Below are 17496 nucleotides of genomic sequence, written 5' to 3' on the forward strand. Positions count from 1 at the left end.
TCATGCAGTGTCTGCATAAAAATCTTGAATGATGGTACGGACAACAATTGGAATCCGCACCGAGTGGTTCGAGCTGTCAGACCAAGTCAAGCTTCCAAACGTATAGCCTCCTTGCACCTTGCGGTTTGCCACAAAAGTCACCTTAAATCTTTCAACGCTCTTATTGCTGTTGAAAGAAAGCAAATTTGGCTCAACAACTACACTGACTCCAGCTGGAGGCTGTATAAAAGCCCTGTAAGTCGAGTTGGTGGGTCCCACATTGGTAACAGTTCGCCAAACGGAAACGGTATCCTTAAGATCCGGTACAGCAATTGATGGGACGTTTAGTTGGTACAGTTGGCCTGTGTACGAGTCACAGTCATCTGATGGACCGAGAGTGCAGTTGAAGAACTTGGTATAATCGTTTGGGTCTATGTCATAGATTAGGCCAGGATCAGCTGCCTTGTTCGGGTCGATGTGGCCCCCTCCATAGTCAAATGGATCTGCGATTTTTCTGGGAGTAGCCTCAGCTTCTATTTGTACACCATATGCATCAACAACAGATGCTAAAAAAACCATCAATGAGTAAGTCTCTCTATTAATCAATAACAAGTTCGATAAATAATATTGGATTTGATGGATCAAAATTGGAGTTATTCATCTATTGAATCACGAAAAATGATACAAGTTTTGCTAACTGGTAAGAATAATAAATCTGGTGTTGTGCAGTTGGTCTAGGTACATGACACTTAGTGGGACAAAATTGGGATAAGCTGAACCCAGAAAGATTAATTAAAGAAAAGGGAGTCAGTTTTCTAGAAAGTGAACTGATAATTTTGCACTGACCTGTTGTGACAATTGCAGATTTGATAGCTGCAGGCGACCAATCAGGATGCAGAGATTTGAGTAGTGCAACAATACCAGTCACATGGGGACATGCCATTGACGTACCGGAATTAAACTGGTAACCTCCATTCACAGCTGCCAGTATGCTCACTCCAGGTGCAGCTATATCAGGCTGCACACATACAGATGAAAAAATGTTAGAGCTTACATAGTATGTAAATAGTGCTGAAAGTTTATATCACAATTGTATTATGGATCGCATGCCTTGAGGATGCCGGGAAATCTCGGGTTTGGACCTCTTGATGAGAATGCAGCAACTTCTGGTGCTAATACTTGTTTGCCTTCTATATTATATGCTGGAGAGATTTTCACCAGTGGAGAGCTGCTTTGCAATTTTAAAAAATGATGGGTTAATCACAAATCTATTGTAGTATCAGGAAAATAAGTATGTTTCTCTTTTTTCATGTACCGTGTGGAATATATATAGGAATAGATTTTGTTTGCAATCTCGAAATCTACTAGAGCATAAGGAATTCCTTGACGTGTTGGTAGTAAGTTCACCGTGTATTGTGCATATATGAGACCCCTACCCCCAGCATTTAGTACATTTTGTTCTGCTACTGGAAAGTTTGATCGAGGTAAAGTTCGTGGTATTGCAGTCGGATCATAGCACAGCACAATCTTGCCGGTTACTGTTAGCTTGGCTAATATTGAATTGTCACAACTGCAAAAGAAAAATAAAACCACAAAGAGTTCAATTATTATTTTTATTTGAAAAAAATTAGAACATTGTAAAATTAAATCTCATAATGCAAAACATTTTTCTAATTTCATATGTATGGAATACCTCCAACCATGAACAAGCTGTAGCATGGTGAAATTGTTGTTATTAGATTGTTGAGTTTCGTAGAAGATCGATTGACCCTATAAATTAGAAAAGAAAAAAAAAATTAATGAGCCACCTCTATATAGGCTGTGGCTAATTTGCTGCCGGCGGTGCTGCCACTGTTTTTTCTATTTTTTGATGTTCAAACGACAAATCTAAACCGTTAGATGTTTAATCTATATTATAATCTACTTGGAGACCAAATTTTACATTTTTTGGAATTTTTTTACTATATATTAAGCTGGTTTGAAAACCGCTGATTTCAATGCTGCAGAAATTTACTGAAATCAGCGGTTTTCAAACCAGCTTAATATATAGTAAAAAAATTCCAAAAAATGTAAAATTTGGTCTCCAAGTAGATTATAATATAGATTAAACATCTAACGGTTTGAATTTGTTGTTTGGACATCACACGGCTAAATATAGCTCCGGCAGCACCTCTGCCGAAATGCTGCCAGCAGCAATTTAGACAGACCCCCTCTATATATATATATATATATATAGAGAGAGAGAGAGAGAGAAATGGGCTATGGTGCATTGCAATGCATAGGCCATGGTGTGCATTGGACCATAAATCACCGATTCAAAGTCCAAATGACCAATCCAAACCGTTCATATTGTTCTCCATATTAATATGTGCTTGGAGACCAAATTTCATATTTTTTGGAATTTTTTTACTATTTATTAAGCCACTTTGAAAATTGCTGATCCAACGGTGACTGTTTGGAACAGTAAAATCAGAAGCCACCGTTGGATCAGCGATTTTCAAAGTGGCTTAATAAATAGTAAAAAAATTCCAAAAAATATGAAATTTGGTCTCCAAGCACATATTAATATGGAGAACAAGATGAACGGTTTGGATCAGTCATTTGAACTTTGAATCGGTGATTTATGGTCCAATGCACACCATGGCCTATGCATTGCAATGCACCATAGCCCATCTCTCTATATATATATATATATATATATATCTGAAATTAGTTTTTCTGAAATAAAAAAAATTATCAACTTGAATTACATACCACCAATCTTTGACTATTTCCAAGTGTGATAACAGTTGGAAAAGATCGATCGATTGTGCTGGCAGCCACGGTTATTACCCAAGGAACATTATTTTTTACACTCTGAGGTGCAGGCCCCTCATTTCCTGCTGAGAAAACCACTGTAATTCCTTTAGCAATGGCATGCAATGTTCCGGGAAACTCGTCTGCGCCACCAATAGACATAGATATAACATCAACACCATCATTTATTGCATCATCTACTGCAGCAAGAAGGGCAGCTCCACTGCACCAGACATTTCGGCCCCAGCATGCCTTGTATATAGCAAGCCTGGCACGAGGCGCTCCTCCCCTGACAGATCCAGCAGCAAAACCATGGAAGCTCGTGTTTGACACTACATTACCTGTAACAAGGAATGAAAATCTAGCCACTTAGAAGGAAATTTCTTCTGAGATTTATGATCGTTTTGTTTTTGGGTAATTAATTAGGTGGCTATGTTTTCTGCTGTGCAAATCTTGATCTTTTCAATTTTATTTTGTTTAATAATGAAATCGTTGGGTTTCTCAAAAAAAATAATGAAATTGTTGGTTGGTAATCACCAGCAGACCTTCAAAATATTAGTTGACTATATCAACTGAGTTAATCAAATAGCCTACAATGCTGATGATGTCGTAGCAAACTAATCAAAGACCGAGTATTATATTATCTAGACTAGGAATATTAGTATGTACCCAAATTAACATTAGGATCAATTGGAAAATATACATGGTGCATCTTGAAATTTAAGAAGAAACCCTTAATTACCTGCAGCTGTAGAGGCAGTGTGGGTACCATGTCCTGCATAGTCTCTAGGTGACCGGTATTCCTCTTCGAGGTCACTGGAAGACAGATCGCTGTCATACCAACGTGCACCAATGATTTTATTGCTGCAGTTGCTGGCACCAAATAACTCACCAGTTTGACATATGCCTCTCCACCGTTTCGGTGCGGGTCCAAAACCGGTAGCATCAAAGCTTTTTGATTCGGGCCATATACCTGGTGAAATTTCAAAAGAAGCCATATCAGAGAGTACATAATTTAGGAGAAGCCCTTAATTATCAGAAAAGTGAATCTAACCTGAATCTATGATTCCGATAATTATATCTTCTCCATAATTTCCTTTCTGAAGTAGTGTATTAGACTGGGAATTAGTGTCAAGCCCAAGAAAGTCCCAGCTGCGTGTCGTGTGTGCTGCGAACTTGCGATTAGGTGTCACACTAATTACATCTGGCATATCTGTTGACAGTGATAATAAATTTAAACAAAAAGGTTATGACATATAGAGATAAAATAAGGAAAAACAAAAATTTACTATCGCTGTTGTCTTCATTTAAATATAGCTTGCTTGAGGCTGTCTAGCAACACAAAAAAGGAAACTAATAATACGTTCCTAATTAATGTGAGGAAATAAGTAAAATCACAAACTATATATATTACATGGTACGTAACTACGTAAGGAAAATATACAATTAAATTAATAAACTTTCATTTCTGACAGTAATTACTTGTAACTAACTGTACAAATACACTACACATGTTACTTGTAACTAACTTTCATTTCTGCGATGCAAAAGAAATGCATTCAATTTATTGTAGATTAATTATAACCTGAAAGAATTTGTGCTTGGGACTTGTTGAGCATTGCGGCAAAACCCGAGAAGCCATGCTTATAGCTGTACACAATTGAACTCACTGCTTCCTCCTTACTGTATGGTACGCACATTTAATCACATCTTAGTTGTAATCGTATACATATGTATTAATTGTAGGTCAAGATATATATTCCACTTGAATACTTTTGATGTCATTTTGAAAGGGAAAATTAAGTTGGTCTTCAGGTTCTAAAAGCAATTAGCGGCTTTTCACCTAATTAACTAATTAAAATCTGAAATAATTAGAATGAAAAAAAATATATAAGAACCTTTCAAAGAGAGGAGTTAGTTTCTCATGGTGCGAGGCCGTTACAAATTCCGGATCATCGTGTTTTTTCTCTCCAAGGTACACAATATAGATCTGAAATTTACAAGAAGTTTTAGCAGAAAGAAATTTAATATGTATATATGTGTCATTTAGTTAATTGACGTGAGCATTACTTACTTTGCTTGATGCATCTACTCTATGCACTGTTAATTGGAAAATTTGAATGCAGAAAATCAGTGCAAGAACGATAGAAGAGGAAGGCTTCAAATTCATTTTTGATGTGTTTGGTGCAGATATATGTTTGTATTTGCTCCCTATATATATATATAACTAATACTTCGAGACTTGGTTCATATGACTATTTGTTTATTAACTTTTGCAAATCTGACCTGGTCAAGTCAATGTTGAATATGTGTAACAATTTTTTTTTTAGTTTACTTGGCAATCGTGAACTCAAGTAATTAACAAGTTAGAAGTAGTTTCATTGACAAAATAATTCAATATATATCTTAATACAAGTTGACAATTTCAAGTTGTACATTCTTTAATTATTACCTCACAAACGGCTCTTGTACATGCATCCGAAATATATATTTGGAATTTAAATTTAATTTAATACTTAAGAGGTAAATTAGTTAATTAATTCATGAAACTCTCAAATCTATTTTCGGAAATTTGGATTTTGAATTTATCATGAAAATAACAAAATCAACAATCATCATATATAATCTTTGTATAAAAGGTTCGCATGCTTAAAAATTAGCTAGAGAATTTATAATAAAATTTTAATTAAAACTGAAAGATTTAAATCTTCATCTGTTTATCTCAAAAGGAAAATAAACAAACTTAATTTAAGAGCAAAAAATTATAAGGAGATTTATACTCGTATGCACCAATTCTGAGCCCAAATTTTTCCAATGTGTATGATATTACTGTTAATGTAATCTTCTGTAATATAGTATTGACATTCCGGTCTCTAATTGGAAGCACCAAGTCCTTTTGATATATATAGATGAATTTTATTTTTCTAGAAACCTTTTAGACGTAATTGCATATTCTGAGCCAGAAGATATATATATAGATTGACTAGCTAGGTAATCCTTGCTAACTATTTTAATTCTTTAAGAGTATATTTTATCTGCATCAAGGCGTACATATTTGACTAATTTACAATATTTATCTCTGATATACCATATATTTTTACTTCATAAAGATTGTGAAACATTCAAAAAATTTCAGCAATACATGCATACAACACGTCATCTAAATTTAATTAGTTGTCCGACTCAATTTCTCTCTTCTTATCTTTTTATCACATAGCTCTTGTATCATGCTTCTCTCTTCTAATCTAAAAATATATATTTTTAACATGTCTAAGATATAATATATTTTCATAAGTTTATCAAGCTCCTTTGTGAAATCAATTCTAAAATCTATTAAATTGGCTTCAAACGACGAATCAAAACCATTGAAATCCATCTACTTTACGCGAGTGATGCATCTTCATGCAAAAAAAAATTAATTTTATTAAAGTCATGAAGTGGTCAAAAAACATTCAATAAATGAATGCATCAAAATTAATTTATAAACCTTCTAATTTTGACTGCTTGGCTCTATACTAAATTAATTTGAAAGATTAAAACTTTTAGATATAGACGCATCACTCATAAGATACATGAGTTTGAACTATTCAGATGAGTTCTACAACTTTTTAGTTTTTATTTTATTTAACTGCGTGGTCAATCATATTATTTATATTGTATATCTCTTCAATATTTCAAAATGTTATTTATTTATATATTAAATTTTTTGAATGTAAATATTTTTTTATCAAAAAATAATTTTAGAAACTAGCATTTTCTTATAGATAATTTTTTTTTCCTGAAGCGAAATCCGAAAAATATTTATAGTTGACCCTAATTATGATTGATACTTGAGAATTATATACATACAGTCCTCTACAACCATGTAAAGGAATGATACAACCTCTGAATATAGTATCATTCCTTTGCTTCCAAATATATATTTCGGATGCATGTACAAGAGCCGTTTGTGAGGTAATAATTAAAGAATGTACAACTTGAAATTGTCAACTTGTATTAAGATATATATTGAATTATTTTGTCAATGAAACTACTTCTAACTTGTTAATTACTTGAGTTCACGATTGCCAAGTAAACTAAAAAAAAAATTGTTACACATATTCAACATTGACTTGACCAGGTCAGATTTGCAAAAGTTAATAAACAAATAGTCATATGAACCAAGTCTCGAAGTATTAGTTATATATATATATAGGGAGCAAATACAAACATATATCTGCACCAAACACAGCAAAAATGAATTTGAAGCCTTCCTCTTCTATCGTTCTTGCACTGATTTTTTGCATTCAAATTTTCACTAGTACAAATAACCCCTTTACTGACTGTTAAAAAACCCATTTACTGACTGTTATTGAGGCGTCAGTGATGGCGCCGCCAGTATAGGTACTCAACACTGACGGGTAAAAAACAGTCAGTGTAGATACCCTACACTGACTGTTTTTAAAAAAACAGTCACTGTAGGTACCCTACACTGACTGTTTTTTAAACCGTCACTGTAGGTACCCTACACTGACTGTTTTTTAAACCGTCACTGTAGGTATCCTACACTGACTGTTTTTAAAAACAGTCACTGTAGGTCCTAAAAACAGTCAGTGTTGGCGTAAAATTTTTGGCATGATTCTGCTTGTATCGGGGCTAGCCTCCATATTTTTGCTAGCCATATATATTACTATTCAACATTCATTATCATTAAACAAAATATCATGCAAATAGTTTTGTAATATACACAAAAGATGACAAAATATAAACAACATACCATATTGATTCACAAACATCCAAACAATATAAACAAAATTTACATAACACATAAACTAAACTAGATGGAGACCTCATCTTGCTTCAGCAATTGCTTTGGAGATGAATAAAAAGTATATCTACATGGAAGTTATACACAACAAAAATTAATAAGTTGTATAGGACTTTTACAATTTACAAAACTATACTATCAAAATGAGGATTGATAAGAACCAAATCAGCATGAAGTAAAATTGAGAAGAGAAAATTACTTGAAAAGCTGGTGTCTAACTAAAAATCTATACCATATATCAGGACATGTAATAAGTTAGATGAGTATTAAATAAAATTCACAAACACAACTGAGGTCCTGATGCCTAACTATAACAATATTTCAATGGATTGAAAAAAATATTGTAATTATAAAGATAAGGACATACATTTGCACATAATACAATGAACATCTACAACAGATTTGCAAAAATAAATTAAGCATTGACATTAGATTTGAGAATGTATTTTTGTAAAAAAAAAAGATTAGAGGAATACCTTAATAGATGTATAAAACCAAAGATACTCAAGCAGATGTATAAGACAGTAGAAAAAACCTGAGGAATTTTATCATGGATTTCTACCACTGAGAGCAATCAAATAGCATATGAGCATATTAGTGGATAAGAAAATATTATTTTTAAGTAACAAAAGTAACATTGTATAGCATATTACAAGTTGTAAAAAATCATGAGCACGTCAATTATTGTAGAACTTCTACTGAGAATCATTTATACCATCACAGAACTTCTTCTCTATCTGTTATTCCTTTTGTTACTCTATTGGTAATTTATCCAAGCACATTATAAGTCTAAGAATGACATGGAAAATTAAAAACAAAATGAGGATTATATAACTTACATGGATCAGTAGTGGTGGTTATATACATAAGAAGCCAATTTGACCAGATTATTTGCCTCATAACAAGCTTGACCCTATTGTATGAACGAATAGTCGGCTCCATCAAACTGGTGACAATAAATGAAAGAAATATTAGAGACAAATATGCATGTGACGAGATTAAAACCAAGCACAAGATTGAATGCTAAGACAAACGACACATATCTTGAAGTTCAATCACAATATAAATCACAAGATCTCTGTTCTTACAATATAAATCAGAATTTTCAATATTGATGTTCATCCGGGTTTGGAGCACTAAGAAGTGCTTGAATACTGAAACAAAACAAAAATAATAACCAATTACTTTTATATGTAACAAATCAAAGTAAAATATGATAACATAAATTTTGAAAACATTAAGGATTACCTTAAAAGAACGGTACTAATCTGGAGAGCAGGAGTACTCCATTTGTCCTTTAATATTTCAATAGACGTTGTTAGTGTTTATATAAGAGTATTCTACAGGGTGACATTGGCTATAAATTATGATGCGAACTAATCATGCCCTCAATTAATGGAGAATCAAAAGATCTTCAGGGTGACATTGGCTATAAATTATGATGCGAACTAATCATGCCCTCAATTAATTTTTGTACCTAAATATCTCAACTCTAAGGTAATCAATGGTACCGTGTACCGCTACATGAGGCTTACCGACCTTGACACACACAGCTGAAATCTGAGAGAATTTGACAAGTGTGGTGTTTGCAATTAGATGAGCCACTGATTCCAAAAGGTACCGTACCAGTAAAGTAACACTGGTACCATGCCAGTAAAGTAACTAAACTGGGTTTGAATATAAATAAAGAAAGTAATTAAGGTTAAATAGATGGTCCCTTTGTAGTTGAGGCCTACTTAATTTTTCAGTGTTATACGCATGCCAATTAAAAGTAATTAATCTCCCATATGAAAATAGAGTTTGATTACGATGACCTTTCTCCAGTGACAAATCTGACAAGGGCGACCTTCGCCTGAGTGTCCTGCTCAACAGCGATGCGAGAGATGAGAGGTCGGTGTCGTCAAAATAATCAGCGAAGGAGTTGAAGAAATCGGAGTCGACGGGATAGAGATGCTTATCAAGATCGAGGAGAACATAAACGGCGTCGTTTCCACTACCTCGTCGCCGAACGGATGCTCCAGCTGAGGGAGCACATCTCCTACCTGTTGCTTCATTTGCACTGAGGTGTTTTGATTTGGAACTGTGACCTTAGTTAGGAGGGAATCCGACTTAGGGTTTATGTCTCTCTGAGAGGGATTTGGGAGAGTTTGTTTCTCTGAGAAGGGGGAAAGTTGAGAAGGGGGAAATTAAATTTTCTTGGCGGCTGATCGAAAAAGATGGTGGGAAATTAAATTTTTCGGGAGGGAGTAAATACAATTGAGTTCCGAAATAAAAACAGTCATATCAACTGTGACGGTTCCGGAAAAAAAATAGTCAGTATAGTGTATCAACACTGACTGTTCCGAAATAAAAACAGTCAGTAAAGATATCAACACTGACGGTTTCTGAAATAAAAACAATCAGTAAAGGTATGAATACTGACGGTTTTGAAATAAAAACAGTCAGTAATGGTATCAACACTGACGGTTTTGAAATAAAAACAGTCGGTGAATCAAAAATTACAAAAAAAAAGACAATAAAATCAACATAAAAGGAAGTTTGGAATCAGACCGTTCATTTTCATGCGGAAAATTAACGGTCGATCTACAGTGAAATCATTCCAAATCTATTTTAAAATGATCAAGAGAGAATATTGAACGTAACCAATATAAAAGTTTGTAAGTTTTATTATGTATGACATTCGATCTAACACGAAGTGTTTATGGCCATACGATGCTTCAATTTTCAGTCAACTAGATGGATGGGTTAATAAAAATAAATTTTAATCAAACTTGGATGCAAGACAATAAATGCAGTTCTCTTTAATTTAAACGGTTCCGATCGACCCATAGACGACATATTCTCGTGTGTCTTCATTAACTCACGAAACAAGAGTTTATGTTTCATGTTCATATGCATAAAAGATGTGTCATATATGCAACATGCATGTAATGCTATATAATTTAATGTGTCAAAATTATTTAATTAAGTAATAAACATGTTATAACATTTATTATTTCATAAATATTACTAATATAATTTCCATTACAAAATATTTTATAAAATTAAAGTCAACTTTTTTATGTTAATTTCCTAATCACGTATTATTACTAATCATACTTATTAGGATAAAACCAACACTGACTGTTAATAAGATAAAACAGTCAGTAAAAAGTTCAATAGTGACGGTTCTATCAAACCCGTCAGAGAGCTAGGTTTTTTATGAAACATAACGGAGAGAAATACTGACCCTTTTATTAAAAAAAACAGTCACTGTAGAGTATACTATCAACACTGACCCTTTTATTAAAAAAACAGTCACTGTAGGGTGAGGCAACACTGACCCTTTTATTAAAAAACAGTCACTGTAGAGTATACTATCAACACTGACTGTTTTATTAAAAAAACAGTCACTGTAGGGTGAGGCAACACTGACCCTTTTATTAAAAAAACAGTCACTGTAGAGTATACTATCAACACTGACCGTTTTATTAAAAAAACAGTCACTGTAGGGTGAGGCAACACTGACGCTTCCCTTAATACAACAGTCAGTGTTGGTGTACATCTCAACACTGACTGTTTTTTAATAAAAGGGTCGGTGTAGGTTGTGATCAACACTGATGGTTAACAAAAAAAAACAGTCAGTGTTGATTCACTGACGGTTGTTTACAATTGAACAGTCAGTGTTGAAATTCTTGTTATTTACGATTTTGCCACGCAGTCTCTACACTGACTGTTGCACATTAAAACCGTCGGTGATTGAGGGTCAGTGAAAGTGTTTTTTGTACTAGTGTTTCCAATTAACAGTGCATAGAGTAGATGCATCAAGCAAAGTAAGTAATGCTCACGTCAATTAAATGACACATACATATATACATATTAAATTTCTTTCTGCTAAAACTTCTTGTTAATTTCAGATCTATATGAGTAAAGCTAGGGTGTGATGTGCTCACCATGAGAGTTTGGTGAGCACAACTTCAAAAGTATATCGGATCGACTTCAAATGCCGAATCCAAACCGTTGAAATCCTTGTACTTCATGAGTGATGCATGTACATATAAAATTTTAAAAGTTTCGAGTTTATTTGCTATACGGTCAAGCGGTCAAAGAAATGATAAAAATTGAATATATAAAACAACTTATAAATTAAGTTATAAAAAGTTCCTTTCTTTGACCGCTTGACCTTATAGCAAATAAACTTGAAACTTTTAAATTTTATATGTACATGCATCACTTATGAAGTACAAGGATTTCAACGGTTTGGATTCGACATTTGAAGTCGATCCGATATACTTTTGGAGTTGTGCTCACCAAACTCTCTTGGTGAGCACATCACACCCTAGCTTTACTCTATATATATATATATATATATATATATATATATATATATATATATATATATATATATATATATATAGGCTGTGGCTAATTTGCTGCCGGCAGCATTTCTGCCGGCGGTGCTGCCGCCCATTTTTATGTTTTTTGATGTCCAAACAACAAATCCAAACCGTTAGATGTTTAATCTATATTATAATCTACTTGGAGACCAAATTTTACATTTTTTGAAATTTTTTTACTATATATTAAGCTGGTTTGAAAAACGCTGATTTCAATGCTGCAGAAATTTACTGAAATCAGCGGTTTTCAAACCAGCTTAATATATAGTAAAAAAATTCAAAAAAATGTAAAATTTGGTCTCCAAGTAGATTATAATATATATTAAACATCTAACGGTTTGGATTTATTGTTTGGACATCACACAGCTAAATATAGCCCCGGCAGCACCTCTGCTGAAATGCTGCCAGCAGCAATTTAGACAGACCCTATATATATATATATATATATATATATATATATATAATACACAAAAACGAGAAAAATTGTTTTCTGAAAACAGTGTTTTATTTGGATATTATACTAATGAAATTAATTAGCTCCCTTTGATTTAGCAAGACACAAATTAATGACTGTTTCTCATGATATGTTCAGAAAGAAGGAATTAGTAAAACAAATAAAAAACCAGTCATTAAGTGACAGTAACGTTTTTCTGATAAGAACAGATCGAAATTAAGACATCGTCAATCATGTTCCTAATCCAATAATGAATAGTCAAATTGGAAATTTTTATTCCGTAACTTGCAAACCTTCAACGATTAATAAAATTGTTTAGACAATCGTCAATCAATTTTTTCATGGGATTTTATAATTAACCGACTGAAGAATCAATTGTTTTGTTTTGATTAATTTGGAAAATGACATTTGAAATCATACTAATGCAGGTACTATTCCAATGCATTTGAAAATCATACTATTCCAATTCCATGTTCTATTCCAATGCAGGTACACATCTAGTGTTTGGGTTGTATGGAACTACTCATTTCTCATACTAATTCATTGGATGATACATGAGATAAATCATGGGCTGCATATAAAAAGGTGGTGAAAGAGGGGAAGAGGATTTGGATGACAAGGGTTATGGTGTTGTGGAATATTTGGAAGCAAATGAATGATACTATATTCAGAGGGAAGCAGGTCCATCTAGTGGTACTTGCAGCTAGAATTCGAGCAGAGACAGAATCGTGGTTATTTGGTTGTAAGTGAGGTCGGGATATAGTTGGCTATGTTATATAGGCTACTGAGGTTTTTTTCTTTTTCTTCCTATAGGAGACCGTGTTTTAATGTATTAAGCAGATCTAATTGTAATTTGGTAGCTGCTACCAAAGTTTAAGAAAAAAAAAAAAGGATATTTGAAATCATGTCAATACTTAAATGATAAACTATAAGTGATGTATCTGCATGTGAAATTTTTAAAATTTTAAATTTATTTTGTATATAGTGAAGTGGTCAAAAGACGTCCAAATCTATATGGAATGTTGGATAAATGTCATATAAATTAAATTTGTCATAAATGAGTAATTAAAAACTACATGGAATATTGGATAAATTAATTTTGTCACTAATTACTAAAATAAAATTTTATGTAAAATGTTGTATAAATCAATCAAATAATAATGAAAAAAATAATATATTTGATATTATTTAGTATTTATCAATACTAAATAAGTAAATATCATATAAGATAGAGGTACAATATATCTCTTATCCTAACTCTGGACAAATAATCTAATAATTTTTTTCTATACCCATGCCCATATATGTTGATTGAATAAACAAATAAACGAATTTTGTTGACAGCCATAGACGTTTTGATTGTTAGTTGGATATATATACATCCGTCCCGTGAAAACGAAAGGGCATCATAAGAAATCCAGAATTATCTTTAATCAAGTTCATTACTTAATTTTCTGTTTTGCAATGGCATCATAAGAAGTCCAGAATTATAATTCATCGTGATGCATGCACCAATTAATTACGCCCATGCAGGATATCCAGATCTAGCTAGATGTTATATATACTATCTAAGAAATGATATAATTTGATATATATGACAGAATAATAAAGTAGGAGAAATATTAATGTACCTCTTTCTTTGAAACAAGTTTTTACAATGTACGAATACTAAACTAAACAGCTCATATTAATTCCTATATTTTTCTCTAGTAATCAACTAATCATGGCCCATCTCATTTTCCCAAAAGTAATCATGGGGAGGCCCATTTATATATGGATACAGACCTACCCAAAACCACCTTTTTCTCATTTGTAAGCTGTTGATAAGCACAGGCCCAGTGTAAGTACACTGTACACAACACACTATAATTTAAGTTAAGTTAAACTTTTCATGAGTTGCTAATTTTGTGGCAAATTTGTTTTCACAGTTGCTTTTGTCAATGCATCCGACATGACACCGTTTCCTTTACAAGCATCTTAATTATACTCACAACCTTCACATTAATTGGAGATCTTCATATTTGTTAGAATCAATATTAATTGCAAAAATTGTTTCATTGTCAAATAAGAACAATGTGCAATTTAGTCCAATTGTATAATTTTCACAAATGTCTATTGCAATTTCAAAGACATTTAGGAATTCATAATCATTCAAATAATTTTATTGTTATAAAGAGGTATCACTTGTTTCATTTTGAAATAAAAAACAAGCAATGTACAAGTTAGTGCAATACTATATACTTTCAAAACATGTACTTTAAAAAATGTGAAGTATGTGAAAATAATGAAGTTTTTGTCAAGTTTTAGGTAATTGGTGTTCATTTGTCAATAAATAAACTAAATTGACAAGGTGACAAATGAAGCATGTGAAAATCTACCTCGTTCAACTTAATTTACTATCGTTGACAACCGAACGAACACCTTTTCAAATTTATTTATTGATAAATATCAACTCGGAGCAAAAACAGTTAGACAAATTAAGTCCCACAAAGAATAGCTACGAGGTGGGAGTGTGGGACCCACATAAATAATGGATTTCCTGTATCGCTAATCCGAATCGCTATTTATATTTCTTCAATAGTAGCTAATAAATAGCATAGTGACAAATGAATCATTCGGGTTTGGCTCGATGATGTCAAAAATTCATGATTCGAATATAATTCAGAAATGATTCGGAATTATCCAGATAAGAGATCTTAGTCCTGCAAGAGAGTAAAAAAAAATTTTAAAAAAAAATGTTCTGAGAAATATTCACAAATAATTCAGAAAATTCGGGAGAAATTGGTAGAATTCGCGAATTATTTGGATTTAATTCGGTCAAAGTTCGGTCAACCAAATAATTCGGCGTTCGGTTCGGCATCAACAAAAAAAATTATTCGAATTTAATTTGCGAATCTTGTAACTATGATAAATAGCAGTCTATTTTATTGAAAAAGGATACTCTTCACTTGAAAAAAGTAAATTAAATTCTTTATAATATGCATATTTTTAATATGCATGAATTAAATATTTCTTATCAATAAATTATATTACACTAAATTATTCAGCTTTTTTTAAATTTGTATGAGCTGTACTAATAACCAAGTTTTTGCAAACTGTTCATTTTAGAGCGCAATCTAAAAATTACAAATAAAATGACATGATATAAATATAAAGATGTAGAGTAGAAGCAAGGAGTAGAACAAAACTATTAAATGTGAAGTTGAATTTATCAAGACAGTACGTTGTAGAATTGAAGAACACCTTAGTTATACTATAGAAGCAACATAGTATCATATCATGACAATGGTACCTTTTCGCAGTCGTGCGGCTCGTGCCTTCTCTAGTGGTTTGCTAAACTCCTAACGGGTTCAACCCGTTTTGCCCAGCTCGTACCCGTTACCTGAGCTACCCGTACCCGTTGCTCGGGTACAAACGGGTAGACGGGTACGGGTAATAAACGGACCGGACAATCTAATTTGAAAAAAAACCCGTTATACCCGTACCCGTCTACCCGCCTACCCGTACCCGCCTACCCGCATATCCGTACCCGTACCCGTTACCCGTACCCTACCCGTTTCACTTCAAAAAAATTTGAATTTTTTGAAAAAAACAGAAAAAAAAAGGGAAAAAACAGAAAAAAAAAAAAAAAAAAACCGGGCGGACCGGACCCGTACCCGGATACCCGGATCCGTACCCACGGTACCCGTACCCGTCAACCCGCAATGGGTACGGGTAATAAACGGACCGGATAGAGGTTTTGGAAAAATTACCCGTTTACCCGTTACGGGTTTTACCCGTACCCGACCTACCCCTTTACCCGTCCTACCCGTTACCCCTAACGGGTAACCCGGAACGGGTCACGGGTAACCCGTTAGCAAACCACTAGCCTTCTCTATGGTTATCATGACACAATCAATAGGGTTATTTTTTGTTTAGGAACTCGTTGGCACAGACTGACACCTACTAACATTTACAAATACTGGTCGATCATATACAAATAATTTTGATTATTTCCTACTACTACTAGCATTATTTCTTTACAAAGGGGTTACCGTTTGACAATTTCCCAAGGTGTCTTCACCGTGCTTGCTTTGATTTCAGACTAAGAATAGGATGACCAACTCATTCCCTCATTTTGGGCAAATAAAAAGGACCAAGCCAACGCAACTCCCTTCCGGCCATCCCTATATATGTAGAAATACTTACCTTGTATACAAAGCGGCATCCGAAAAAAATTTCATATTTACCCTTCCAAAATATTGATATTATGTATTTCCTCTTTTAAATTTAGTAATGTCATATATATCCTTTTAAGTAAAATCATTATATCATATTTAATTATATTTACCATTTATTAAAAAAATATATATATATCTGTTGTATACATCGCAAATAGAGATATAAAACATTTGTTGTTCCAAACTAACTAATTAGAAAACTTATATTTCTCTGACACATGCTAGACATTTTTTTAATGAATACTTTACATTTTGTAATAAAGAGTAAATGTGTACCCATATTATTATTTTCAATAGCAAGCTTGCCTGAAAATTGTTAGTTTGGCTTGAAGAAACTAAATTTGAAAATTTGACCTTTATTTAATTTCTTAGCACTAAAATATTGACCCTCCAAATTAATTTGTACATAAATATGATGTATGAACAGTATCCCTGTTGATGACTTCGAAAAATCATAAAGTGCTTGTCTTTTTCAAAAAATAAAAGGAGGAAAAAGGCAAGCTCCCTCCGTGAGGAGAATGAAAGTTGTCAGAGGAATTAGGGACCACTTGAAATGAAGAATGAAAGTTGTCAGAGGAATTAGTCAATCAGGATTCTTTCCCTTCTCAGCTCAGAATCAGATCACTAATTTTAAACCGACTGTACTTCAAAGTTTAATATTATAATAATCGATTATAATTATTTGTTTTTTTCTCATAAAGGCCCAGCACACTTCTTTCCAACAGACATATATAGTTTATAATGGGTGTGTTTTCTTTTCTTTTCTATGATCGTTCTAATTTTAAGTCTCTCGTGAATTGCACTTGATGTGCTTTATAAATTATAATGGGTATGGGTGTGTTTTCTTTTCTATGATCGTTCTCA

At 33.0% G+C, this 17496-nt stretch overlaps 1 protein-coding gene across 1 annotated transcript; it reads right to left on the reverse strand.

The window, feature by feature from the left end:
* LOC144562434 (subtilisin-like protease SBT3.9) lies at window positions 1-4945 on the reverse strand. The gene is made up of 11 exons (XM_078311657.1): window positions 4850-4945; window positions 4674-4765; window positions 4361-4458; window positions 3830-3988; window positions 3518-3748; window positions 2734-3116; window positions 1673-1749; window positions 1295-1549; window positions 1090-1207; window positions 826-997; window positions 1-545 (listed from the first exon to the last, which is right to left on the reverse strand). Exons 1-11 carry the CDS (start codon window positions 4943-4945, stop codon window positions 1-3), a joined length of 2226 nt encoding a protein of 741 aa, XP_078167783.1.
* Between the last annotated feature and the right edge of the window lie 12551 nt (window positions 4946-17496).

The sequence above is a fragment of the Carex rostrata genome, chromosome 11 (assembly GCF_964058835.1).
Source record: "Carex rostrata chromosome 11, lpCarRost1.2, whole genome shotgun sequence".
NCBI lineage: Eukaryota > Viridiplantae > Streptophyta > Magnoliopsida > Poales > Cyperaceae > Carex > Carex rostrata.

Excerpts from the sequence above, each read along its gene's own strand:
- LOC144562434 (XM_078311657.1), bottom strand. The coding sequence starts at position 4,945 with ATGAATTTGAAGCCTTCCTCTTCTATCGTTCTTGCACTGATTTTCTGC. Across the intron at positions 4,766-4,849 it reads GAGTAGATGCATCAAGCAAA|ATCTATATTGTGTACCTTGG; the intron begins GTAAGTAATGCT and ends TGTAAATTTCAG. Across the intron at positions 1,750-2,733 it reads GAAATAGTCAAAGATTGGTG|GGTCAATCGATCTTCTACGA; the intron begins GTATGTAATTCA and ends TCTAATTTATAG.